Source organism: Eubalaena glacialis, chromosome 16 (assembly GCF_028564815.1).
Source record: "Eubalaena glacialis isolate mEubGla1 chromosome 16, mEubGla1.1.hap2.+ XY, whole genome shotgun sequence".
Taxonomy (NCBI): Eukaryota; Metazoa; Chordata; class Mammalia; order Artiodactyla; family Balaenidae; genus Eubalaena; species Eubalaena glacialis.
In genome coordinates, this window is record NC_083731.1 from 85,747,730 (window position 1) to 85,774,102 (window position 26,373).

The window sequence follows — 26,373 nt, forward strand, 5'->3', positions numbered from 1 at the left end:
GTGTCAGGATTTTCTCATAACCAAAATTTCATATGGCCTAGACCAAATGATCTCTTTGATTCTTTGAGATTTACGTGTCTAAATATAAGTGGTCCAAATGTACAGATATAAATATAGTTTTGTAAATGCCCCCATGTGTCTATAGAGTCTTTGTCAGTTTGCTTCTGGCGTTGTCCCAGTGGTATAGATTTAAAGGTGTAAAATATAAGAAAAAAACATAGCCCTGCCCTTGTGGAGGTAATCCTTGTAATTATACATTATTAAAACTTTGGAAGAACTTTCTTTAGAATTTTTAACTCTTTCCTGAATCATGAGAAAACACCACAAATCTTTGTTATATAGTTGTCATGGTAGTTTATGCTGTACTGTACTGTTAGGTGGATCCATGGTGAGTGTTTTAAAATATGTGTATTGGTGATAATACAGGTAAAGTAAGTTATATTGAACAGATTGGTGTGTTACTGAGTACTAGCACGTCATTATGGACAGATAGATTTCTTGTGCAATTTGAGGAGGGCAATTGCAGTGGTATGTGTGTCTCGCCTTGCTTGGGGACCCTTCTGTGTCTGCGCTGGGCATAAGCTAGTAACACAGGATCAGCAGTGCCCACCCTCCTCCTCTTCCCGTCCCTAGAGGAGGCCACTCATTAGGCCTCAGGCTATTTTTTCTGGAATGTATCCTTACAGCCTAAATAAGGTACTTATACTGCCATTAAAAAAAAAAATCTACTGACTTCCTGTTTTGGCAGATAAGAAACTTCACTCTCTTTTCTCACCATCCCTGCCCAACTTCACTTTCCCCTGTTCTCCCAATATGGAATTAATCATTGCTTTATTTTTCCATGTCCTGAACTTTCATTTTTTCTTCCCAAAGCCTTCAGCAGAACTAAAGAAAGCCAAAAAGACCTTCTCAATATCAGTTTCCACCGAGCCGTGCCTGTCAGGTACCACCCAGCCCCCATCCTCCTGCTGTGCAGCTTCTGCCTGGCAACGTCTCTTCCATCGCCCTTCACATTCCCTGCACTTGTGTCCTTTCCTTCATCCCGACTTCTTTCCGGGTTTTTCCTCCCTTGCTTTGTGGAACACATTCTGTAGATGCTTGTTTAGGAAGTGTGCATGGATACAAGCTTTGAGGTCTTGTATATTTAAGACTGTTTTGGTTATTGTTAGAGCTAGATATCCATCCTAGGTTACAACCTCCCTTCAGAGTTTTTCAGGGCTTACTCGGCTGCTTTCTGGCTTCTGTTGATGCTGAGAGGGTGGATGCCATTCTGGTTCTCGATCTCTTATGTACGGGGCTTTTTTTTTCCCCTTCAAAAAGTTTTTGGGAGGCCTTAAGGATATTCTCCATCCACAGTGTTCTGAAATCTCATCGTGTGTCTTGATGGGTACCCTGTTGTGCTGAGCGTTTATGGACGCATTCAGACTGATGATTTATTTCCCTCAGTTGTAAAACATTTCTGCTACTGTTATTGGGATAATTTTCTTCCTGTCATTGTAATTTCTCTGTTTTGTCTTTTTTTGATATGGTTAGTTATTTTGAAACACTTAGACTGATTCTTTATTTTTCTTATTCTCCCATTTTTGATCATCTGCCTTATTCTACATTTTAGACTATATCTTCAACTTTTTTGTCCAGCTCATTGCATTTTTTTATTTCTTAGAATGTTACTTTTTTTTCTTCTCTTGTTTCATGGGGGCAGTATTTTCTGTTCCTTTTCTCAGGATGTCATTTATAGTATTTGTTGTTGCTGAGGTTTTCTTATGCTTACTGGATTGCTTCTGAGACCTTGGAGTTTATTCCCCGCCCCCTTTTAAACTTTGGTATCTTTCCTGTTGGAAGCTTTCCTCAAATTGTACTCATCTATAAGGGTGAAATGCTGAAAGGATGACTGGGGCTTCTTGTGTTGTGGTGGGGCTGCTCTTTCAGTCTAGAGTGGCCCCTGGCGAATGCCCCTCCCTCCCACAGCCCCCATCCCATTTCAGTAGCTGGAGCTGTCTCTCTGGGGCTGTTTATCTTCTGCCTGGAGGCCTCCTCCAGTGCCTGTCTGGGGCGGGGGGGGTTATTCGGGGTTTTATTTGGTCCTGTTTCCTGCTTGGTGCCTCACTGCTGTCCTTAAGGGTTCTCCACCCAGGGTCTCCTCTTCATCTTCTGTGGAGACTAAACCTGCAGCTGAAGGAAGAGTTGAGTGCTTGGGGGTCTAAATGGTCCTTTTAAAGACTGATGACCAGACTTGTGTTCTCAGAGGTCCCCACCCCACAAAACGTCTCTGACCCTTTAGAGGTGAGTCCGTTGTTTCCATTTGTCTCTTAGAGACATTTGGGCTACTTCTCCTCCGTCTGCCTTCTGTTTTCTGAAGTTCACTGATATCTCTAGTCTGTCGTTGTCTTCTTTGGCCTTTTGAGTTTTTGCCTAATCTGTTCTTGTACTGTCATTTTATTGGGGTATCATGGGGAGGAGAGTTAAATGAATATATTTAATTTTTCTTGTTTATTGAGCAGTCTGGCCTCTACTTCTAATATCTGAAATGCTCATACTTACAGAGTTGTCTAGTGATCAGAAGCCTCATTTCAGTTCTGGGGCTGGCAGACCCCAGTTCTTCAGTCTCATTGCCCTTTCCCTGTGGCTGGCTACCACCCTTATTTGGCTCAGCCTCCAAAGCTAATTTGTGTCTTAAATCGTAGAAAAGTTGTGCCCATTTTTAGTGTCCCAGAAGAACCCATTTTCCTTAGAATAGTAGTATTTTCTATATTGAAGGCTGTTTTCCCTTTACCTTCTCCAGCATAAACATTCCAATCTCTCCATTTTGTGTCTAACTTTTTTGCAGATAACCTCAAAACAAGTAAACGAGTCTTAAAGCTCTATATTATTTTTTCTTCTGCTGATACGTTGTTTTTAATTGGATACCAGTATCCAAATACCAGTGTTGATTGTGTGTAAAAGAACAAACAAAAAAAGTTTCTAAGAAGGTATCATTTTTATTACTTCATGTGCATCAATCTAAATTCAAAAGGTAGAATTTGTATTTCTCCCTGAAGCTGAGTAACCGAGATTCAATAAAACCAAGGAAAGCAGGAATTTCTGATACAGTTTCTGATCTCTGTGCCTGGTTATTATGATGAAGAATTGAGATCCCTAAGGTAGCCAGGGCTCCAGCTGTGAAAGATTGAGGAACACCTTGAATTACACGCAGAAATAAATTGGTGGTCAGAGTAGATGCACCAGAACTAGGATAGCAATGAACTTCTTCTTTGATCTGAGCTCTCAGGCTGCTTTGCAGCTGTGTCACGTACCTTTAACCGTTTTCCATAAGCCCTGTTTTCAGCCCTTAAATTGTCATCACCCTTCTCTCTCGTTTCCTTCCCCCTTTTTCCTTTGCAGAGTTATCACACTATTATAGAGTCCCTTAAAAATTAAGGTTGGAGCTTTGAGGGGTCGGGGAGATGGCTTAGTTAACTGAGAGATGAAGGTTTTAACATCTTCCTCCTGTCCCTGGGCCTGTCTGCCAAGTAGTCAGTGTTGTAAACAACAAGGAAGGTGGCTGCTTTAAGGCATTTGGTGGTTAATCTTTCCTAGCAATTGGATTCTGTTAAAGTGAGGCACATGTATATTTTCTTTTCATCAGTCTGTTCTTAGCTAAGTGTGCAGGTTCATTTTAATTGCTCTTACAAAAAGCTAATACTGAAAAGGGTTCCCATTAGATCTGCCTGATTGGATCCGTTTTTGCGACCAGTAAGTGGTAGAATCACTCAACAGCACTTGCTTTTGGGAAATAGTATGTGTATTTGGGCAGTTAGAAAATTAGACTTTTTTTCTTTTTTTTTAATGGAGAGAAGGAAATAAAAACACCCCAAAACCCCACAGTTAATTAATCTACCAAAAAATTCAGAGTGGTTACTCTTCACTTTGTTAATAACAGCCTGTTTTCCATTATTTTCAGTTGTAGATGTTTTTATCTTGGAGGAATATTTTCACAAATGATAGCTTTTATGGCCGTTTACTCTGAATGGTAACTCTGATGCCATCACTATGATTTGCATAATACATAGAGTGGGGATTTCCTGTTGGGTTAAACTCTTGTGAATACGTTAGTATTTCTGATGGTACAGGACGTTAGGAGAGGGGAAATACTTGTGTGGCTCGGGGGTGCAGAAGCCATCTTGAGGAGGGAGAGGAGCCTTTGGAAGCTTTCTCTTGCTGTGAAATACCCCCCTTACGTGTCGGCTGTTTATAGTCAGCTAAATTCTTTGAAAACAAATTGTTTAATCTGATAAACCAGATTGCCTTTTTCCTTTATATCTTGTAGCTAATGAGTACTTATTTTAGTAAAGTTGATAGTAGTGATTTAGACTAGTAGTATCTCTTTCCTACTTTCTGTGCAGTCTCTCCATTTTTAAAAAATTTTATTATTATTATTATTATTATTTTGGCTGCAGTGGGTCTTCGTTGCTGCACGCGGGCTTTCTCTAGTTGCGGCGAGCGGGGGCTACTCTTAGTTGTGGTGCCCAGGCCTCTCACCGCAGTGGGTTCTCTTGTTGCGGAGCACGGGCTCCAGGCACATGGGCTTCAGTAGTTGTGGCGCGCAGGCTCAGTAGTTGTGGCGCACGGGCTTAGTTGCTCTGCGGCATGTGGGATCTTCCCGGACCAGGGATCGAACCTTTGTCCCCTGCGTTGGCAGGAGAATTCCCAACCACGGCGCCAGCAGGGAAGCCCAGTCTCTCCATTTTTAATAGCCTTTTTAAAATCATTTCATTATATGATTTTATTTTAATTTTCTAACACAATAGGCTCCCAAACACAAGTAGGTTTGTGGGGCTAGACTGTCTTATAAAAGTCTTTTTAACCTGAATTGCTAGTAGTCACTAGTTGGAACTCTGAATCCAGGGAACAGGGGCCATTATGGAGGAGAGCGAGAAATCAAAATGAAACTTTCCATTTGTAGGCTGTAAAGTTGATTAGGCCTATGTCTCTTGGTTTCCTTTTACATTGGTTTCGTTCTCCTTTAGCTTCTCTCCGCCTGATGGCCATCTTATATCATCAGAGATCCCAGACTGTCCGTATCAAACCTGACCAAAGAACTCTGCCCCAAGGCCTCTGGCCAGATTGGATCCAGTGCCCGACCCTGTTGCAGGGTCTACAAAAGGGCTTGTGACTGACAGTCGTACAGAACTTGCACAGAGAAGTCGGTTCCTGTGAGGAAGCCTGGGGCAGGGGAGCAAGGGAGGGGGGAGGAACAGATGTCCATGAGAATCTGGATTAGGTTCACCTGGCTGCAGAGAGGGGGTGGGTAGCGGCACGTGGGGTCTAGACTTACGTAAAACAGGGCCACCTAAACAGATTGTGGTTGGGGGAGGAGGGACTTCCCGTAGAAGGGAGAATGTTCACAGGATGGCACCATCGCCAGCCAGCATGGGGGACCGTGGGGCACTTAAACATTTAAAAACATTGTTTAAAGGTAATACTGTTGACATAATTGTGATTAAAACCAGTAGTTTCCAAATGAAATATGTAAGATGATTCATTGGGGACCAAAATACGAGGATTTCTAGTGTTTATTTTTATCTAAGAAGGAAAGATATAGGTTAAGCTTTACTAATTCTTAATAATTGGTTGACACTGGCACCCATACTACTCTGTCCACGTGTGTAGTGGTCCTATGTCACTGCAAGTTGCATAGTACCAAAGGCTAACAGTATCACCCCTCTTATTCATTTGTGCTGTTGCAATCTATTATGATTCAAGTGTAGACTTAGGGATTACAGGATTTAATCTATTTCAGCTAAGCTAATTTTTCAAAAGGACAGATGGCTCAAAAAAGGTTGTTTCAAAAATAACCATGTAGTGATGAGGTATTCCGAACCATGCTAAGTTCTTCATGCAGATCATTCATTTAATTCTTTACAAGGTTGTAGAGGTGGGTGCTGTTTGTAAATGTCATTTACAGATGAGGAAACTGATGAAGAGAGAGTGGCTTGGTAATTTCCCAGGGTCGGGTAGCAGAACCAGACTTGAACCTAGATAGCTTGGTTTCAGATCCTGTGTGCTCAGTGGCCAGGCTTTGCTGCTATCAAGACAGATAATTACTTAAATGAATTCAAACAAATTTGGTAGATAGGATCGACTATCTAATACCATAGTTTAGAAAGTAAAGGCTGTCAAGGAGAGAGTCTTTTCCACTTGGACCTATGTATGTATCTTCGCGGAGATACCTTTTTCAACTTTGATATCCCTTAAAACTACGTAGCCAAATAACTGAACTGTCAAATCACTCTATTAAAATCTATAACCCATAGTTTACAAAAAAGCATACTAAGTCTCATTGCTCTTACTTAATAATTTTTAGTGAAAACAAAAAATTAATATAATTTGAAATGTTCATCTTAATCACATTTGTTATATTTTTAGTGTACATAATGTACATATATTATTTCTAAACAAATATGCATGTATTAGGGATATGTGCTCAAAATGATCTTATTGATGGGCATATGAAAAATCTTTTTTTTTTTTTTTTTTTTCAAGACTTAGAGAAAAAAGCATTAGAGAAAGCAAGGATAGGTCACTGTGTTCAATAAACAATTGAGAAGTCAGTGATCGGACCTTTAATATTTGTTTCCACTGATTTTAAACCTGGTCATACCTTTGATCTTCAGAACCAGCTGAAAAAGCACAGGGTAGGTTTCAACCCTATTCAGAAGCAAGAGTGCAGAGGAAATCATCCCAGACAGTCTTTTGCATGAAAGCTATATACTTGAAGGATATGTTTTTAGGTTTCAGGAACTTCAGTGAAAGTTACTACTAAAAATCAGGGAAATTGAAGGAAAAGCTTCAAAGTTATGAATAAGATTGAAAGTTAGTTTATTCTGGAGAAATAGTAGTAGTTTCAACCTTTAATTTTTCTTTAATGGGGTTGATGAAGGTAAGTAAAGAAGACCATAATAGAAAGCCTCAAAGGTTGGTTGTAATGTTACCTATCGCCTGTAGTCAGAAGATTAGCAGGAGGCTGACCTCAGCATTCTCTACATGCCAGTTCCTTAGCTTATTTGCTTTTTTATTAGTAGGTCAAGCTTCATCATCATAAATGTTTCTAATATACTGTGAGATGCTGTCTTTTGTTTATCTACTTGCTCTGTGGAAGTTGTTAGAGTTCCCTGTTGTTTATTCTTTAATAAAGTGTCCAAATTATGGGGATTGTATCTTCTGTTCAGTTTACAAAGCCATAGTTTGTTGGTCATTGGAGTCATTAGACTGTTGTACAATTACTAGTATTTTTCAGACTAATTAATACTGATTAATTGGTAAGATAATCTTAGTAGTATTGGAGATTCTACTGCAGGTGTACTTAGCCCCTGGATAGGCTTTATTGAAGGATATCCATGGTTGTATTCATGATCAGTAATATCAATGCATCATTGTCATATACTTTTAGCATTTCTCTGGAAAGCCTGTAAACACATCTATCTTTACGAAATCAGTTCTTGGCTCCGACTAGCAATGTGAACATAGAAGTTGTAAATCTTCTCTGAGTCTGTTGTCCTGTTCCTTTTTTGGGGTATTTAACTTCTTCCTCTGTTCCTTGAGTATCTTGTAAATTGGTAGTTCAATCTAGACACGTGGTTAAAGTTTAGGGATTTTATTTTGTTTTTTAAGGCAAGAATACTTTATAGGAATTGCTACATGTTTCTTGGTGCACCACATCACGGGATGTAAAGTTTTGGCTGTTCATTTTGAATGATGCTGGAATGCATTGGGCGTTCAGGTCTGAGCCCCCCATTTTAAAGTTCCCCATCAACCTTTAACCAAATGTTTTAGGTATCCAGGGATAATTATTACCCAATCCATTATTTACAATGATTTCTTCTGAATTTATTAGCCAGAATTATTCTCTAAACAATAACTTTAATGCCCCCTGAAATATGGTTTTTAGGAGAAAGGTGGGGTAAAACTTTGATGCTTTCCTTTTTTATATTCTTGTTTACAACTTCCACTGGAGACTAATAAACCACATAGATATTTGTGTAGTTGATGTGCTTTTTAATCCATTGCAGTAATTCTTTTTGATGAAAGTTGGCTCTTCAAGCCACACAAAAAGATATTCCAGGCTAATCTTGTACATTGTACATTTCCTGTCCATTACGTTGTATAGCCATATCTGTAAGTCGTCCTAGTTCCTTTTTGTGGGAAAAGGGTTTTTAGAGGCCACAATCTGGATGCAGGGGAAATTTATTGATGTGGAGACCGTTTCAGTGGACAGAACCTGAGAACGCAAACACAAACACACACACACACACACACACACACTTACTTTAAGATTTACAAAGAGGCATGAGTTTATACTGCTATTTCTAATTCCAATTTAACTTTAAAGGGCTTTTACTCTTCTGATTTTTACTATTGTATCTTTTTTCCTTTACGTTAAAAAATTTGATTACGGGCTTCCCTGGTGGCGCAGTGGTTACGAATCTGCCTGCCAATGCAGGAGACATGGGTTTGAGCCCTGGTCCGGGAAGATCCCACATGCTGTGGAGCAACTAAGCCCATGTGCCACAACTACTGAGCCTGCACTCTAGAGCCCGCGAGCCACAGCTACTGACCCCGCATGCCACAGCTACTGAGCCTGTGCGCCACAACTGCTGAAGCCCACGCGCCTAGAGCCCGTGCTCCGCAACGAGAGAAGCCACCGCAATGGGAAGCCCACGCACCACAACGAAGAGTAGCCCCAGCTTGCCACAACTCAAGAAAGCCCGCGCGCAGCAACGAAGACCCAACGCAGCCAAAAATAAATTAAAAAAAAATTTTTTTTGATTCCTAGGGGATACTGACATAATTCCTTCCTTGCTTTGTCTTACAGTATATCTTTAGTGGTTTCAAAATAGCAATATCAATGGGTTAATTCTAACAGTGTGAGTACTGAATGCTGTTTTAAGATTTCTTTGTTCTTTTTGTTCTTAGACTGTAGTTCAGTAGGCATGAATAGTAAAAATCCTGTGTTTTAAAGTTATTTGAAGTCATTCTTTTCTTTTTTTTTTAAAAGCTTTATTTATTTATTTATTTTAAAATTTACTTTATTTGGTTGTGTTGGGTTTTTTTTGCTGTGCGCGGGCTTTCTCTAGTTGCGGCGAGCGGGGGCTACTCTTCCTTGTGGTGCCGGCTTCTCATTGCGGTGGCTTCTCTTGTTGCGGAGCACGGGCTCTAGGCACACGGGCTTCAGTAGTTGTGGCTCGCGGGCTCAGTAGTTGTGGTGCACGGGCTTAGTTGCTCCGCGGCATGTGAGATCTTCCCGGACGAGGGCTCGAACCCGTGTCCCCTGCATTGGCAAGCGGATTCTTAACCACTGCGCCACCAGGGAAACCCTCATTCTTTTCTTTACGTAGTTCTACCACCAACTTGGTACACATTTAGGTCTGATTTATTTCTGTTTATTTTCAATTGTAGGAATTTATTCTTTCTTTCTCATTTTAATTTAGTTTTTTAAAAATATGGGTACAAAGTAAGCTTTTTATAACCGTGTACATGTACAGCAGTCTCACTTTCATTGCTCTCTACTCTTTTCCCTTTCTCTATAAATAACCATTTTTATTAGCTTTTGATATATCCTTCCTAGTTTTAAAATATAAGCAAACGTGTGCATGTGTTTATGGACATAGTTGAAGAGTGCCCATTCTTCAACACTCTTCTCCACTTGCCTGTTTCTGGTTACTGTATGCCTGACCCCGCCCCGTGGCAGTTCTCTGAGAATTGTCCTCGTTCCTTGTTTACTCCCCAGGTCCTCAGTGATGGACTTCTAGGGGTTTTATTAGCCAGCTTTGGGAGTCAATGTCTATTAATGGGAAGGAAAAAAGAAGGCAGAAAATATTTATCAAACTCTGTGTTATTTTCTCTGTAACGTAGGATGACTTTCTCCCCTGTTATTAAAGGGACGGAAACTGAGGCTGAGTGATCAGTCACCTGCCCCAGGCCACGTGGCCAGTGAGAGGTGGGGCTGCAGCTCAGGGTTCAACTCTGGAGCTGAGTCCACGTCCTTCTGACGGATCGAGAATAATGTGACCTGGCATTTCGGCATTTCAGTGGTTGTTGGGCTGTCACGTTGATGACTTTTTCATCTAATATTTCAGAGTATCTTGTTTTTCCTTATTTTTTGTTTTTGTTTATTTTTTGGATGGCACTGAAGAACCTGATAGTAAACCTCACTATTACGGTTTTTTTAAAAGAATTTTTGAGAGTTACATTTTTAAATGTACAGTATAGAAAATGCTTTGTATACACCCAGTACTGTCCTAACAATGGGAATTGAAAAAGGAATTCTCCAGAATCCTAAACCTTAACTAATCTCACTGTTTAAACTATGTAGTTCTTTAACTCAGTTTTAATAAAGGCCAAATTTATTGCATGTATTTTTCTTCAGTTTTAACCTGCAACTGATGCCAAGAGCATCCATTTAATGTTAAAATGGGTAATTTGCAATCAGGGCAATTATTTCTACTCTCAGATACCTTTTAATTTATGAGGATCATCAATTCCCTATCTTGTCTTTCTCTTCTCTCAGCTGTAGACATAGAAATTCTTTCTCTGGAAAATGTGTTGCCTCAAATTTAACAAAAATGTTTTTTTCTATTCTAGTTTGGGAATACTTGCTACTGCAATTCAGTTCTTCAAGCACTTTATTTTTGTCGTCCGTTTCGGGAAAAAGTTCTCGCATACAAGAGTCAACCCAGGAAGAAGGAGAGTCTTCTTACGTGCTTAGCAGACCTCTTCCACAGCATCGCTACCCAGAAGAAGAAGGTTGGAGTCATACCTCCTAAGAAGTTCATAACAAGATTACGGAAAGAAAATGGTAATTCTTCTACTTCTTAATGTATCGCTTACGTAACAGGAAGATCAGGTGCCACAAGCATCAGCTGAGCATCTTTACGCCTGATGATGCGTTAGCCGCTGAAAAGCCAGCGGTGATGTTCCTGTCTCTAATGCAGTGTCAGTTTAGTGAGGAGACAGTCACGCAGTGGTTACTGTGAGGTGTGATTGCTGTTTGAAGTATGTTGTACAAAGATCAAACTCTGTGTGCCAGGAAATGAGAACTCATCATTTCTCTTTTTTGCCTGCTTGGCTTTTCTATCAAGAGAAGTTGTGGGCTTTTGTTTTTTTTTCTTTCGCTTAGTGTTCATTTGTTGTCTTCATAATGCTTTCATGTATGTTAATTCATTTGATCCTTACGATAACCTGATGAGAGAGCACGTTATTTCCCCCATTTTAGCCATGAAAAAAACAGAAGCTAAAAGACTTGCCAGGAGTCACACCCCAGGGAAAGGAAAGACCTAACACAATAAATTAAACTTTCTAGCTTAGGGTAGGTAGTTTTAACTTCACCTCCTGTCCCCACCACCGCCCCCCCCCCCTTTTAAAAATAGTTACTGATTGCATCCCACTTCCCTTTTCTCTCTTAAAATATTTTTCGTTTAATTTTCCTAGCAAGCCCATAAGTTAGACATTACTTCCTCACTTTACGTGATGTCACTGGCTCTCAGAGACGTTAAGGTCACCTGTCAAGCCCCACACTTCTTCCTGACATCTGAGCCCAGTGTTCTGTCCAGTGTGGTGTGCTACCTCAGAAGGTTCAGATGGACTCGAGAAACACGTAGAATTCTGTTTGTTTGTTCGTTTGTTTGGATGTAGGCATTTCAATCATTCTAGAAATAAAATTGAGTAGTATTTTTAGTTTGATTTGTTACCTATCAAATATAATGATGCACATAGAAATATGACTTGAGAAGTCTTTAGTGTTGGTTTTTTTTGTTTGTTTTTTAAAATATTTTTACTAATTTTTGGCCATGGTATTCTATTTATTTATTTATTTATTTATTTTTGGCTGTGTTGGGTCTTCGTCTCTGTGCGAGGGCTTTCTCCAGTTGCGGCGAGCGGGGGCCGCTCTTCATCGCGGTGCGCGGGCCTCTCACTTATCGCGGCCTCTCTCGTTGCGGAGCACAGGCTCCAGACGCGCAGGCTCAGCAGTTGTGGCTCACGGGCCTAGTTGCTCCGCGGCACGTGGGATCTTCCCAGACCAGGGCTCGAACCCGTGTCTCCTGCATTAGCAGGCAGATTTTCAACCACTGCGCCACCAGGGAAGCCCTAGTGTTGGTTTTTAAACACACCAGAGGGGAGGCCTGCCCTTAAGTCAGTTGACACTGTTCATTATCACATGAATTGAGATGAGCATGGGTCATATCTCGTTCCCTAAAACATATGAAGATGCTGAAATAATATGGCTCTAGGTTACTACTCTTGAATCTGATACCTATGTTAAAGATTTTGTTCATTTTCTCCATATACAAATATAGATCAGTTGATTAATTGCTCACAAAAACACATCGTCTTTGTGTTTCCCTGACTAAAGCTAAACCTACTTACTTTCTTGAATTACAGATGTGTATAGTATCTTCTGTTGGTAAGAAAGCCAAGTACAACTCTGTTAGAATGTGGACTGAGTGATTCAAGTCTTCTCAGAGAGTCTTTTTGTCTGTGTTGGTAGTAAACTTAGAAAATTTTGTCCTGGTAGAAAACTCATGTACTGTTAACCCGTGAACAACATGGGTTTGAACTGCGCGGCTTCACTTAAATGAGGATTTTTTTCAATAGTAAATACTATAGCACTGCAGCATCTGCAGTGGCTTGAATCCACAGGTGCGGGCCAGGTACAGAGGAACCACGTATACACGGGGCCAACTGTGAGTTAGTTATATGTGGATTTTCAGCTGTGCAGAGGGTCACCTCTCCTAACCCCTGCTTTGTTCAAGGGTCAGCTGTTCATGATAATTGAACATGCCATCCTTTCTCAGTGATTTTGTTAGTATTTTAGGAATGTTCAACATCGGAAACATAAACTTATACAGAATGCATATTATTTTCCTTTTCATGTAATAGTACATTTTCCTTGACCTGATTGTTTAATTATATATCGCATGTATTCTGTCTTAGTTTGGGCTGCTGTAACAAAAATACCATAGACTGGGTGGGTTAAACAGTAAACATTTATTTCTCACAGTCCGGAGGCCAGGCAGTCCAGGGTTAAGGTGCCGGCAGATTCACTGATGGGTGAGGGCTGTCTTCCTGGTTTGCAGACAGCCACCTTCTCGCTGTGGCCTCTTATGGTGAAGAAAGAGGGAGAAGCAGGCTCTCTCGAGTCTCTTATAAGAGCACTATTCTCAGCCCTTAAGACCTAAATGACATCCCAAGGGTCCCATCTCCAAATAGCATCATACTGGCGATTAGGGTTCCATCATATGAATTTGGAGAGGGGCAGGTGCATGCAGTCCATAACATTATCTTTACATGAACAATGATTTTTTTTTTCGTTTTTTAAAATAATTTATTTATTTATTTATTTATTTTTGGCTGTGTTGGGTCTTCGTTTCTGTGCGAGGGCTTTCTCTAGTTGCGGCGAGCGGGGACCACTCCTCATCGCGGTGTGCGGGCCTCTCACTATCGTGGCCTCTCTTGTTGCGGAGCACGGGCTCCAGACGCGCAGGCTCAGTAGTTGTGGCTCACGGGCCTAGTTGCTCCACGGCATGTCGGATCTTCCCAGACCAGGGCTCGAACCCGTGTCCCCTGCATTAGCAGGCAGAATGAACGATGATTTTTAAATTTAGATCGACTCTCCTGCTGAACGCAGCGTTCACGTTTCTGTGTTTTGAAAGTTCTGTGTGGTTCAATACCTGCAGCTTTATATGTTTGCTTATCAAAGCTGAGATATCTTTCCAGTATTTGTTATTTTTTAGTAGTTCAATTTTTTTGATTTTTTTTGTGTGTTTAGGCAGAGTCAGTTGGTACACAGTAGACTTCTTAATTACTTTGTTGAATGAGATTGATTCCAGAATGAATATTCCAAACCCATCTTTTCATAAGCTTTGTTTCATTTTTCTATACCTCAGAAATAATATTTAATAGACAAGCATGTTTATTACTTGATGTTGTTGGCTTTTGTAAATATGTTTTGATTTTTGGCTTTTGACTTTTTTCCCGCTAATTAATGTAGAGGAGAGCATGCAAATCAAAGAAGATTTAATAAGGTATCCATTGCATAACTCTCGTGAGATTTTATTGACCGGTTTGTTTTAAATCTCTGGAAAGTGTGTTAACCTATTTCAATATCTCCACTAACTTTCATTGTTGGAGTGTTCTTTTTTCTTCATATTAGTTTATTAATTATACACTCTTTTACTATTCTTTTCATGCTTACCCTAGAGATTACAGTATGTATCCTTGACTTATTAGAGTATATTGTAAAAAATATTTTAACCACTGCCCCCCAAAAATTCAAGTATTCTATAATACTTGAACTCCATTTGCTCCATCCAGCATTATCTAATATTGTTATACATTTTATTTTAATTTTTTTAATTTTATTTTTTCATAGATCTTCATCGGAGTGTAATTGGTTCATAGTACTGTGTTAGTTTCTGTTGTACCCCAAAGTGAATCACCCATATGCATACATATGTCCCCATATCCCCTCCCTCCTGAGCCTCCCTCCCATCCTCCCTATCCCACCCCTCTAGGTCATTGCAAAGCACCGAGCTGATCTCCCTGTGCTATGCTGCTGCTTCCCACTAGCTATCTGTTTTACATTTGGTAGTGTATATATGTCGATGCTACTCTCACTTAGCCCCAGCTTCCCCCTCCCACCCCGTGTCCTCAAGTCCATTCTCTATGTCTACGTCTTTATTCCTGCCCTGCACTAGTTTCATCAGTACCTTTTTTGTTTTTTTTTTAGATTCCATATATATGCATTAGCATACGGTATTTATTTTTCTCTTTCTGACTTACTTCACTCTGTATCACAGATTCTAGGTCCATCTATCTCACTGCAAATAATTCCGTTTCTTTTTATGGCTGAATAATATTCCATTGTATATATGTGCCACATATTCTTTATCTATGTCATCTATCGATGGACATTTAGGTTGGTTCCCTGTCCTGGCTATTGTAAATAGTGCTGCAGTGAACATTGTGGTACATGTCTCTTTTTGAATTATGGTTTTCTCAGGGTATATGCCCAGGAGTGGGATTGCTGGGTCGTATGGTAGTTCTATTTTTAGTTTTTTAAGGATCCTCCATACTGTTCTTCATAGTGGTTGTATCAATTTACATTCCCACCAACAGTGCAGGAGGGTTCCCTTTTCACCACACCTTCTCCAGCATTTTTTGTTTCTAGATTTTTTGATAATGGCCATTCTGACCAGCGTGAGGTGATACCTCACTGTAGTTTTGATTTGCATTTCCCTGGTAATTAGTGATGTTGAGCGTCTTTTCATGTGCCTCTTGGCCATCTGTATGTCTTCTTTGGTGAAATGTCTATTTAGGTCTTCTGCCAGTTTTTTAATTGAATTGTTTGTTTGTTTGATATTGAGCTCCATGAGCTTTTTGTATATTTTGGAGATTAATCCTTTGTTGTTTCATTTGCAAATATTTTCTCCTATCCTGAGGGTTGTCTTTTTGTCTTGCTTATGGTTTCCTGTGCTGTGAAAAAGCTTTTAAGTTTAATTAAGTCCGATGTGTTTATTTTTGTTTTTATTTCCATTACTGTAGGAGGTGGGTCAAAAAAGATATTGCTGTGGTTTATGTCAAACAGTGTTTTTCCTATGTTTTCCTCTAAGAGTTTTATAGTGTCTGGTCTTACATTTAGGTCTTTAATCCACTTTGAGTTTATTTTTGTGTATGGTGTTAGGGAGTGTTCTAATTTCATTCTTTCACATGTAGCTGTCCAGTTTTCCCAGCACCACTTACTGAAGAGGCTGTCTTTTCTCCATTGTATGTTCTTGCCTCCTTTGTCATAAATTAGGTGCCCATATGTGCGTGGGTTTATCTCTGGGCATTCTATCCCGTACCATTGATCTATATTCGTTTTTGTGCCGGTACCATACTGTCTTGATTACTGTAGCTTTGTGGTGTAGTTTGAAGTCGGAGAGCCTGATTCCTCCAACTCCGTTTTTCTTTCTCAAGATTGCTTTGGCTATTTGGGGTCTTTTGTGTTTCCATACGAATTGTAAAATTTTTTGTTCTAATTCTTTGAAGAATGCCACTGGTAGTTTGATAGGGATTGCATTGAATCTGTAGATTGCTTTGGGTAGTATAGTCATTTTCACAATATTGATTCTTCCAATCCAAGAACATGGTATATTTCTCCATCTGTTTATGTCATCTTTGATTTCTTTCATCAGTGTTTTATAGTTTTCTGAGTACAAGTCTTTTGCCTCCTTAGGCAGGTTTATTCCTAGGTATTTTATTCCTTTTGTTGCAATGGTAAATGGGAGTGTTTCCCTAATTTCTCTTTCTGATTTTTCGTTGTTGGTGTATAGGAATGCCAGAGATTTCTGTGCATTAATTTTGTATCCTGAAACCTTAACCAAATTCATTGATTAGTTCTAGCAGTTTTCTGGTGGCATCTTTGGATTTTCTATGTATAATATCGTGTCATCTGCAAACAGAGACAGTTTTACATCTTCTTTTCCAATTTGTATTCCTTTTATTTCTTTTTCTTCTCTGATTGCTGTGGCTAGGACTTCCAACACTATGTTGAGTAAGAGTGGCAAGAGTGGACATCCTTGTCTTGTTCCTGATCTTAGTGGAAATGCTTTCAGTTTTTCACCATTGAGTATGATGCTTGCTGTGGGTTTATCATATATGGCCTTTATTATGTTAAGGTAGGTTCCCTCTATGCCCATTTTCTGGAGAGTTTTTATCATAGATGGGTGTTGAATTTTGTCAAAAGCTTTTTCTGCATCTATTGAGATGATCATATGGTTTTTATTCCTTAATTTGCTAATGTGGTGTATCCCATTGATTGATTTGCATATATTGAAGAATCCTTGCATCCCTGGGATAAATCCCACTTGATCATGGTGTATGATCCTTTTAATGTGTTGTTGGATTCTGTTTGCTAGTATTTTGTTCAGGATTTTGCATCTATGTTCATCAGTGATATTGGTCTATAATTTTCTTTTTTTGTGATACCTGTTTCTGGTTTTGGTATCAGGGTGATGGTGGTTTCATAGAATGAATTTGGGAATGTTTCTCCCTTTGCAATTTTTTGGAAGAGTTTGAGAAGGATGAGTGTTAAGCTCTTCTCTAAATGTTTGATAGAATTCACCTGTGAAGACATCTGTCCTGGACTTTCGTTTGTTGGAAGATTTTTAGTTGTGGTTTCAATTTCATTACTTGTGATAGGTCTGTTTATTATTTCTAATTCTTCCTGGTTCAGTCTTGGAAAATTGTACCTTTCCAAGAATTTGTCCATTTCTTTGTGGTTGTCCATTTTATTGGCATATAGTTGTTTGTAGTAGTCTCTTATAATCCTTTGTATTTCTGCAGTGTCAGTTGTGATTTCTCCTTTTTCATTTCTAATTTTATTGATTTGTGTTCTCTCCCCTTTTTTCTTGATGAGTCTGGCTAAGGGTTTGTCAGTTTTGTTTATCTTCTCAAAGAACCAGCTTTTAGTTTTATTGATCTTTGCTGTTGTTTTCTTCATTTCTATTTCATTTATTTCTGCTCTGATCTTTATGATTTCTTTCCTTCTACTGACTTTGGGTTTTCTTTGTTCTTTCTCTAGTTGTGTTACGTCTGTAGGGTTAGATTGTTTACTTGAGATTTTTCTTGTTTCTTGAGTTGAGATTGAATTGCTGTAAACTTCCCTCTTAGAACTGCTTTTGCTGCATCCCATAGGTTTTGGGTTGTCATGTTTTCGTTGTCATTTGTTTCTGTGTATTTTTTAATTTCTTCTTTGATTTCTTCAGTGATCTCTTGGTTATTTAGTAGCACACTGTTTAGCTTCTGTGTATTTGTGTTTCTTACAGTTTTTTTCCTGTAATTGATTTCCAGTCTCATAGCGTTGTGGTCAGAAAATATGCTTGATACGATTTCAACTTTCTTAAATTTTCCGAGGCTTGATTTGTGACCCAAGATGTGATCTATCCTGGAGAATGTTCCATGTGCACTTGAAAAGAAAGTGTATTCTACCACTTTTGGGTGGAATGTTCTATAAATATCAGTTAAATCTATCTGGTCTGTTGTGTCATTTAAAGCTTTTTTTCCTTATTTATTTTCTGTTTGGATGATCTGTCCACTGGTGTAAGTGGCGTGTTAAAGGACCCTACTGTTATTGTGTTACTGTCGATTTCTCCTTTCATGGTTGTTAGCATTTGCCTTATGTATTGAGATGCTCCTGTGTTGGGTGCATAAACATTTATAATTGTTATATCTTCTTCTTGGATTGACTCTTTGATCATTATGTAGTGTCCCTCCTTATCTCTTGTAACAGTCTTTATTTTAAAGTCTATTTTATCTGATACGAGTATTGCTACTCCAGCTTTCTTTTGATTTCCATGTGCATGGAATATCTTTTTCCATCCCTTCACTTTCAGTCTGTATGTGTCCCTAGGTCTGAAGTGGGTCTCTTGTAGACAGCATATATATGGGTCTTGTTTTTGTATCCATTCAGTCAGTCTGTGTCTTTTGGTTGGGGCATTTAATCCACTTACATTCAAAGTTATTGATATGTATGTTCCTATTACCATTTTCTTAATTGTTTTGGGTTTGTTTTTGTGGGTCTTTTTCTTCTCTCGTGTTTCCTGCCTGGAGAAGTTTCTTTAGCAGTTGTTGTAAAGCTGGTTTGGTGGTGCTGAATTCTGTTAGCTTTGGCTTGTCTGAAAAGCTTTTGATTTCTCTGTTGAATCTGAATGAGATCCTTGCTCGGTAGAGCAATCTTGGTTGTAGGTTTTCCTGTTTCCTCACTTTAAGTATATCCTGCCATTCCCTTCTGGCCTGTAGAATTTCTACTGAAAAATCAGCTGATAAACCTTATGGGGATTCCTTTGCATGTTATTTTTTGTTTTTCCCTTGCTGCTTTTAATATTTTTTCTTTGAATTTAATTTTTGTTAGTTTGGTTAATATGTGTCTTGGTGTGTTTTTCCTAGGGTTTATCCTTTATGGGACTCTCTGTGCTTCCTGGACTTGGGTGACTATTTCCTTTCCCATGTTAAGGAAGTTTTGGACTATAATCTCTTCTAATATTTTCTCAGACCCTTTCTTTTTCTCTTCTTCTTCTGGGACCCCTATAATTTGAATGTTGGTGCGTTTAGTGTTGTCCCAGAGGTCTCTGAGATTGTCTTCAATTCTTTTCATTCTTCTTTCTTTATTCTGCTCCTCGGCAGTTATTTCCACCATTTTGTCTTCCAGCTCACTTATTCCTTCTTCTGCCTCTGTTATTCTGTTATTGATTCCTTCTAGTGTATTTTTCATTTTAGTTACTGTGTTGTTCGTCTCTGTTTGTTTGTTCTTTAGTTCTTATAGATCTTTGTTAAACATTTCTTGTATTTTCTCAATCCGTGCCTCCATTCTATTTCCGAGAGTCTGGATCATCTTTACTATCATTACTCTGAATTCTTTTTCAGGTAGACTGCCTATTTCCTCTTCATTTATTTGGTCTTGTAGGTTTTTACCTTGATCCTTCACCTGTGACATGTTTTTTTGCCATCTCTCTTTTTTCTTTTATTAACGAGTAGGATTGTGTTCCTTTCTTACTGGTTGTTTGGCCTGAGGTTTCCAACACTGGAGTTTGTAGGCTGTTGGGTAGAGCTGGGTCTTGGTGCTGAGATGAGGACCTTTGTGAGACCTCACTCCAGTGAATATTCCCTGGGGTCTGAGGTTCTCTGTTAGTCCAGTGGTTTGGACACAGAGCTCCCACCGCAGGAGCTTCAGCCAGACCCCCGGCTCGTGAACCAAGATCCCGCAAGCCATGTGGGGTGGCAAAAAAAAAAAAAGAGAGAGAACAATAACAAAGTAAAAAATAAAATTAGAGTAGGAAACTAACAGATAATGTTAGAAAGACTATAAAAATAAAAATATAGATGAATCAACAACCGGAAAGTACGACAGTACTGCAATAGTGAAAAAGAGGAGGAGGGAAAAGGAAAAGAAAAGAAAGAAAAGGAGAAAAAAGAGGGGGAAAAGCCCTTGGCTGTGGAGGGCAGGGCCTAAGCAAGGGAGAGGTTTGGGTGGTGGGTGGGGCCAATGCTCAGGACCCACAGGACTGGAGAAGGCCCTGGGAGCTATGGGGGGGGTGGGGCTTAGGCTCAAGGAACAGAAGGGGCCCAGGCGTGCCCCCCCCCCACCCCTGGTCTCAGAGGGTGGAGGACCTCACCTGGGAGCCCAGCAGGCTTCCTGGGCTTGAGTCAGAGGGGCAAACGCCCTCCTCTCCTCTCCTGCTCCTCCCTCCTGCCTCTCCTGTTCTCCCTTGGCCTCCTTCCTATGCCCCTGGGACCAATGCGGCCAGGGGGAGGGGTGGGCCCTGGAGGGCAGAGGACCGGCCTGGGAGCTCAGCAGGCTCCCCGGGCCGAGTGGGCAGGGCAGACGCCCTGCGCTTCTCTCCCTCTCCTCCGGGAGGGTCCCTCCCATCTGCGTTTCCTGATCTCCCCAGCCCCAGGGGCTCTGACCCTATCTGGCTTCCACTTCTCCTCCCCCTTCAGTCCCTCCACGTCCTACCGGTTCACTTGGGGGTTCCTCCTGTCTCCTTGGGCGTCAAGGTCCCCACCAGTGGCTGGCAGGCACCCTAGTTGGGAGACGCTAACTTGGCATCTTCCCACACCGCCATCTTAGAATGTATTTTCTGGAGTGTTCTTAAATCAATCTCCTTCCATGTTATGTTAAAAACTTCCCATTCTGTATTCCCAATGGATGTTAGCTCTATATTGTTTTCACCACTATTGCTTTATATTACTAATCGTTTAGATATCCCTTGGAAAGAATCTATTTTAATTTCAGTAATGGATTTTTGTTTTTGAAACTTTAATTTATGTTACCTAATCAAAGCAGAAGACACTACAGCACTGTGTCCTACACACGGGGTGGTGACACTTGCTCCACATGTATGTTGTCTTTGATGACAGGGAATACTTGCATTGCATTAATGATTGTATGCTTAGTCCCTGCTGTGTTCCAGGCACTGTGCAGGAATTAGGGATAATGAAATAAGACAAACCTCTACCCTCACGGGGCTGACATTCTAGCGAGAAAGACAGACAAACAGTTACGTAAGATAATGTGTCATTGCTACAAATAAAAGTAAGCAGGGCAAGGTGGTAGAGGATGAGGGAGTTGATAAGTGATGTGAGAGCAGAGATTTGAAGTGAGAGACAAGTCATTTGAAGATCAGAAGCAGGGTTGTTCCAAGCAGGTAGAGCAGAAACTGCAGTTGCCCTGAGTGCTTGAAGGACAGCAAGAAAATTACTGCAGCTAGAGTGGCGTGAGGTGAAGGTCAAGTCAGAGAGAAAGAAGGGCTAGGCAGCTCCCGATTTATTGTGAAAGCCACGGGAGGCCCCTGGAGGGCTCCGCTCTGCATCAGAAGGTCCCCTGGCTGCCGGGGGCCTGGTGGCAGGAAGGGGCGCCCATGGGCAGCACGAGGAGAAGCATGGCGACTGGCCAGGAGACTCCTGCAGTTGTGGAGGTAGGAAACGAAGCCATCTGTTTATGATGATTGACTTCTGTCAGCTCTCCCTTGTTTAGAAGAATTAACACACAGGTTGGTGACCTAACTTACCGAGAGTTGACTCAGCTGGATCATCTAAGGAGGACTTGAAGTCAGACCAGCTGGCTTGAGGCAAAATGCATTATCCATATTGTTGTTTGGGGCCAAGTTTATTCTTCTCATGTCGTCTTAGCTGTTTCAACCCCTGTTATCTGTTCCTTCATTCATTCACTCAAGAAATGTCAGGCACATCTAATGTGTGGCAGTACTGTTCTGAGTGCTGGGGATACAGCAGTGAATGCAGTAGGAAGGGTGCTGGTTCTCAAGGAACCTGTATGTACACAGCAGCATTTCAGGTGCTATGGAGAGACACAGATACAAAAATATAAACACATATTCAAGTATTCGTCTTCCTCAAGCGAGGAAATAACTAGTTGTTCACAAATAACAGCTATTAAATAGATTTTAGTAAATAATTTCTCATATTCATTAATCCTTTTTCTCCAAAAGAGCATGAAAGATATTTTGTATGATGAAAAGCTGTAGCTATTTCTGAATTATGAAGAAAACTTACTTTTAGGCAGTGATTTAGTTTCCCTCTTTTATTTTTTTGCATTGATGTTACAGCTGTACCAGGACTTTGATAGCTTATACGTTTCATATACGTTTACTTAATATTGACATTGTCTGTCTCTCCCGCTAGACTGTCAGTTCCTCAGTGTCGGGAGCCATTTGTTCCTATGCACCTTTGTAGTCCCAGCACTTAATCCAGTTCCTGGCACATCGGAGGTGCTTACTAGATATTTGTTGGATGAGTGAATGAATGAGTGAATTTGTTTAATTTGCCAAAGCAAGTTTGAAGTCCGCCTTGCCCATTATGCTGCTTTGCAGAGAAGAAAGCCACCCATAAGAAAGCTAAGAGTTTAGAAATTAAATATAATACAGTTTACAGGGACTGTCGTGAGGCCATTTAGTTGATGATGTTCGGATGTTTATGTGGTCTTGGTCGGTGTTTAAAACTACAGTGGCTGCTCTTAGTTTAGGCTCTGCAAGGTTCTGGTATGTTCGGTTTACTATGTTTATAGAAAATGGACTATAATATTTAAAATATTTTAACAAAATAGAGTATTTTCTGATTTACTTTGCATCTCATTTGTAGAGCATTCAGGTCAATTGAGGTATTTCTTTGAATATGATGTCATTGTTCTGTATTAAAGGAACATCCCCCCAAAAAAGATATTTCATCTTTTAAAAAAATAAAACATTTGCATATTTCTGCTTTACAAAAAAATATTTATTTTGAAAAACATGCATATATGCTAAAATAATTTAAGAGGGAAGAATGAGTCTAGCTTGTGGCATTAAGCCATCATGTAGCTATCCACTGTGGAGAATTATTCATCCCTCACCCTAACCAGGCCCTTAGCAGTGATTATAGAGTCTTTCTCCTGGTCCTCTCCCATCATCCCTCCCTCTAGATTCTCCATGACTTCCCCAGTTTGTTTCCACTTTGCTCAAGACCCCTAATCACCTCTGGCATAATCTCCTTGCAGTCCTCATCTTAGTGGGCCTCCTGAGGTTGGTGATTCTGTGACCTGGGGAGGGGTAAGTGAGAGATGGAAGCTCTTGGTTTTTGAGGGGTTCCATTCACGTCCAGGAGCTGCCTGGACACGGAGCAGGTTAGGGCAGGAGTCGGGGTGGACGGAGAAACCATGGATCAGGCCATTAGTGGGCGAGCGGAGGTTAGCCATGACCCCAGAAGGGTGAGGGTTAAGGGTAGGATGGCCAGATCTTACGAGTTTTCTTGATTGAGGGAGAGTTTTTATATGCAAGTGAAAGTGTAGTGGTTTAGGGGTGGCAGCAGGAAGCTGGAAGATGCCAAAGGTTGAAGAAATGGGGAGTTTAGAACTGAAAGCAGCTCTTAGAAGGAACAGCAGACAAAGAAGAAAATCCCAAGGATGAGGAAGGAAGTGAGGTACAATAATAGTGGAGACTAGGAAACTGGGGTGAGGGGCAGGGTGGTGTTCTTAGGGATGGAGATTATTGCCTTGAGAGGCAAGGGGAAAGGTCGTTGACCTCAGTTATCTCAACTTCGGCACAGACCGGTCCATTGGTGGCACCACCTGAGGGTTCCGAGCATGGCTTGGCTTCATCTCAGAGATGGAGAGGATGGCCGGAGGGTCTGCAGAGGTGCAGGCGTCTCACGGTGTGGGTGGTGTGCCGTGACTTCTGCCGGAGCAGGTGGTGGGGTGGTGTCAGATGCTTTGGCTCCACTGTCCCTTGTGGGCAAAACCCAGAAGACACGCAGTACAACGAATTACAGATCAGTTAGAGGTTAAGTCCACGTGGGCTAATGCAGTAACTCTTAGGACTCAGGGCTTTTATTGTTCTTAAAAATAACATAGGGAGTTTGTTTAAGGCCAATCAAACCCCTCAGGACAGACTTATAGCAGAGAAGTGAAGTATGGCTCCGGGTGCAGTCCTAGCATCATTGTGTTGGCCTGTGACATGCCCGTGACCAGAGGTGGAACCACAGGACGGATCCAGACAGTCTTGTTCTAGCACCTGCACCTTAAATGTGATACTTTTCAAAGGTCTTTTTGACACCTAGATTAAAATCATTATTTTCTTTTAATATTCATGAAAATGAATATTTTCACTTGCTCCCATTTTATCTTTATAATAACCTTGCAGAGGAAGATGGTATTCCATTTTAGAGACAGGAAAATCAAGACCTTTTTCGTTACAGTGGGGTTGAATGTTTTTTCATGTGTTTTATTTAAACTTTTGAATCTTGTTTCTATAAATTGTTGATTTCAAGTCCTTTGCCAACTTTGTATTTTCTGTTGTGTTGAGATAAACTCTTTATATTATATGTTGAAGATGTTAATAACTTTCAGGTTTCACTGTTTTTAACTTTTTTAATGAGTTCTAATGCATGGAACTTAGTTTTATGCAGTCATGTCTGTAGCTCTTCTAAAATGTAATTTTTAAATTCCTTTTATTTTAGGAAGGCTTTCCCTAAATTTTCTTCTCAATTTATATTCTATCATTTAAAAAAATGTAAACTGTGAACTTCCTGGCACTTATTAAATGTTTACGGAAGCTCTGAAGGTGAAGCTTCCTGACTAGGTGGTTATCTGAGTGCGTTTTGTTGGCTGGACCACAGGCGCCTTGTGTGGCCAGGTGGCCCCGGCTGCCTGTGTGTGGCTCGCTGGGGCCGGATGGCCTGGCTTGAATCCTGGCCTTGCCGCTTCCTGGAAGTGACTTTACCACTTGATCCCCTTTCCTCACTTGTGAAATACCATTAATAGCAGTGTCACAGGGCATGAGACCCTGCCCCTGAAGTCCTTCCTCTTCAGGCTCAGGGTGCGTGATGCAAGCACAGGTCAAGCACTTAATGTTAGCGACCCTCAGGTTTCCACGACATTTACTTATTCCTGTAACTACAGGGAACATTCCACAGAGTTACAGACCTCACATTTGGAAGGGGCCTTAGAGATTCTCTGGATTAAATAGGTAGTTCATGGTGCCTTTGTTCCCTAAACCTGACTGCACAGCAGAGTCACCTGGAGGAGCTTTGAAAAGTGCAGGTTCCAGGCCTCATCTCTGACTTAATCAGAATCTCTAGCATGTATGGCCCAGTATTTCTTAATGTTAACAACTTCCTCTGTGGTTCTATGCATTTGCGTTGGCACTGCCAAGAGGTTGTCCAGCTTCTACTATAAAACTTTCCATGTTGGGACTTCCCTGGTGGTGCAATGGTTAAGAATCCACCTGCCAATGCAGGGGACACTGGTTCGATCCCTGATCCAGGAAGATCCCACGTGCCAGCGGAGCAACTAAGCCCGTGCGCCCCAACTACTGAGCCTGCGCTCTGTAGCCCGCGAGCCACAACTACTGAGCCCACGTGCCACAACTGCTGAAGCCCGCGTGCCTAGAGCCTGTGCTCTGCAACAAGAGAAGCCACCGCTGTGAGAAGCCCGCGCACTGCAATGAAGAGTAGCCCCCGCTCGCCGCAACTAGAGAAAGCCCGCGTGCAGCAACGAAGACCCAATGCAGCAGCCAAAAAAAAAAAAACTTGCCATGTTGTAATATTTGTGGAGTAATAGATTAAGTGAGCTAATAAAAAGCAGTTGTTTCTTATCTCCTCAGTACATTATGTGTGAGGATAGGTTTTGCTCTTTTCTCATTGATCTATTAGTATTTTTTTTAAAAATTCTCTTTCATCATAACTTTATTTTCTCCAAATTCAGTCATAATTTGTATATGTGAAAGATACCTATTTCTTGTACATTACTGTAACAGTTCCAAACATTTTCCTTAGTTCTGATAGAATACTATTCTTTTTTTAAATTTAGTTTTTTAATGAAGTTACTAATTCTGAAATAAGTCTCTATATTCTTATTTTTAGAGCTTTTTGACAACTACATGCAGCAAGATGCCCATGAATTCTTAAATTACCTACTAAATACAATTGCTGATATTTTACAAGAAGAGAGAAAGCAGGAAAAACAAAATGGTCGTTTGCCCAACGGTAATATTGACAGTGAAAATAACAACAGCACACCAGACCCAACGTGGGTTCATGAGATTTTTCAGGGAACATTAACTAATGAAACCAGATGTCTTACTTGTGAAACTGTAAGTATGTCATAAAATTTCGTATAGAACAAACCTAATCCATTATATTAAATGTTCTTTGAGAATGGGTATGAGAGATGAACTTGAAAGTTGTAATCCTCAGGTGTAGAGTATATGACTGTGACAGATGTGCCTCTCCGTTGTCTGCTTATTAATAGTGAATACTGAGGTGGCAGAGAAATACTTGCTGCAGTTTGAACTATTTGAGTTTGTTTCA

At 40.6% G+C, this 26,373-nt stretch overlaps 1 protein-coding gene across 1 annotated transcript in view; it reads left to right on the forward strand.

Annotated features, from left to right (window-relative positions):
- The window catches only part of USP12 (ubiquitin specific peptidase 12), a 79,508-nt gene that overhangs the window by 35,691 nt on the left and 17,444 nt on the right, over positions 1 to 26,373 (forward strand). The window contains exons 3-4 of the mRNA XM_061170576.1: positions 10,621 to 10,834; positions 25,927 to 26,156. Coding sequence (XP_061026559.1) covers positions 10,621 to 10,834; positions 25,927 to 26,156 — 444 coding nt within the window. The remainder of the gene's footprint in view (positions 1 to 10,620; positions 10,835 to 25,926; positions 26,157 to 26,373) is intronic.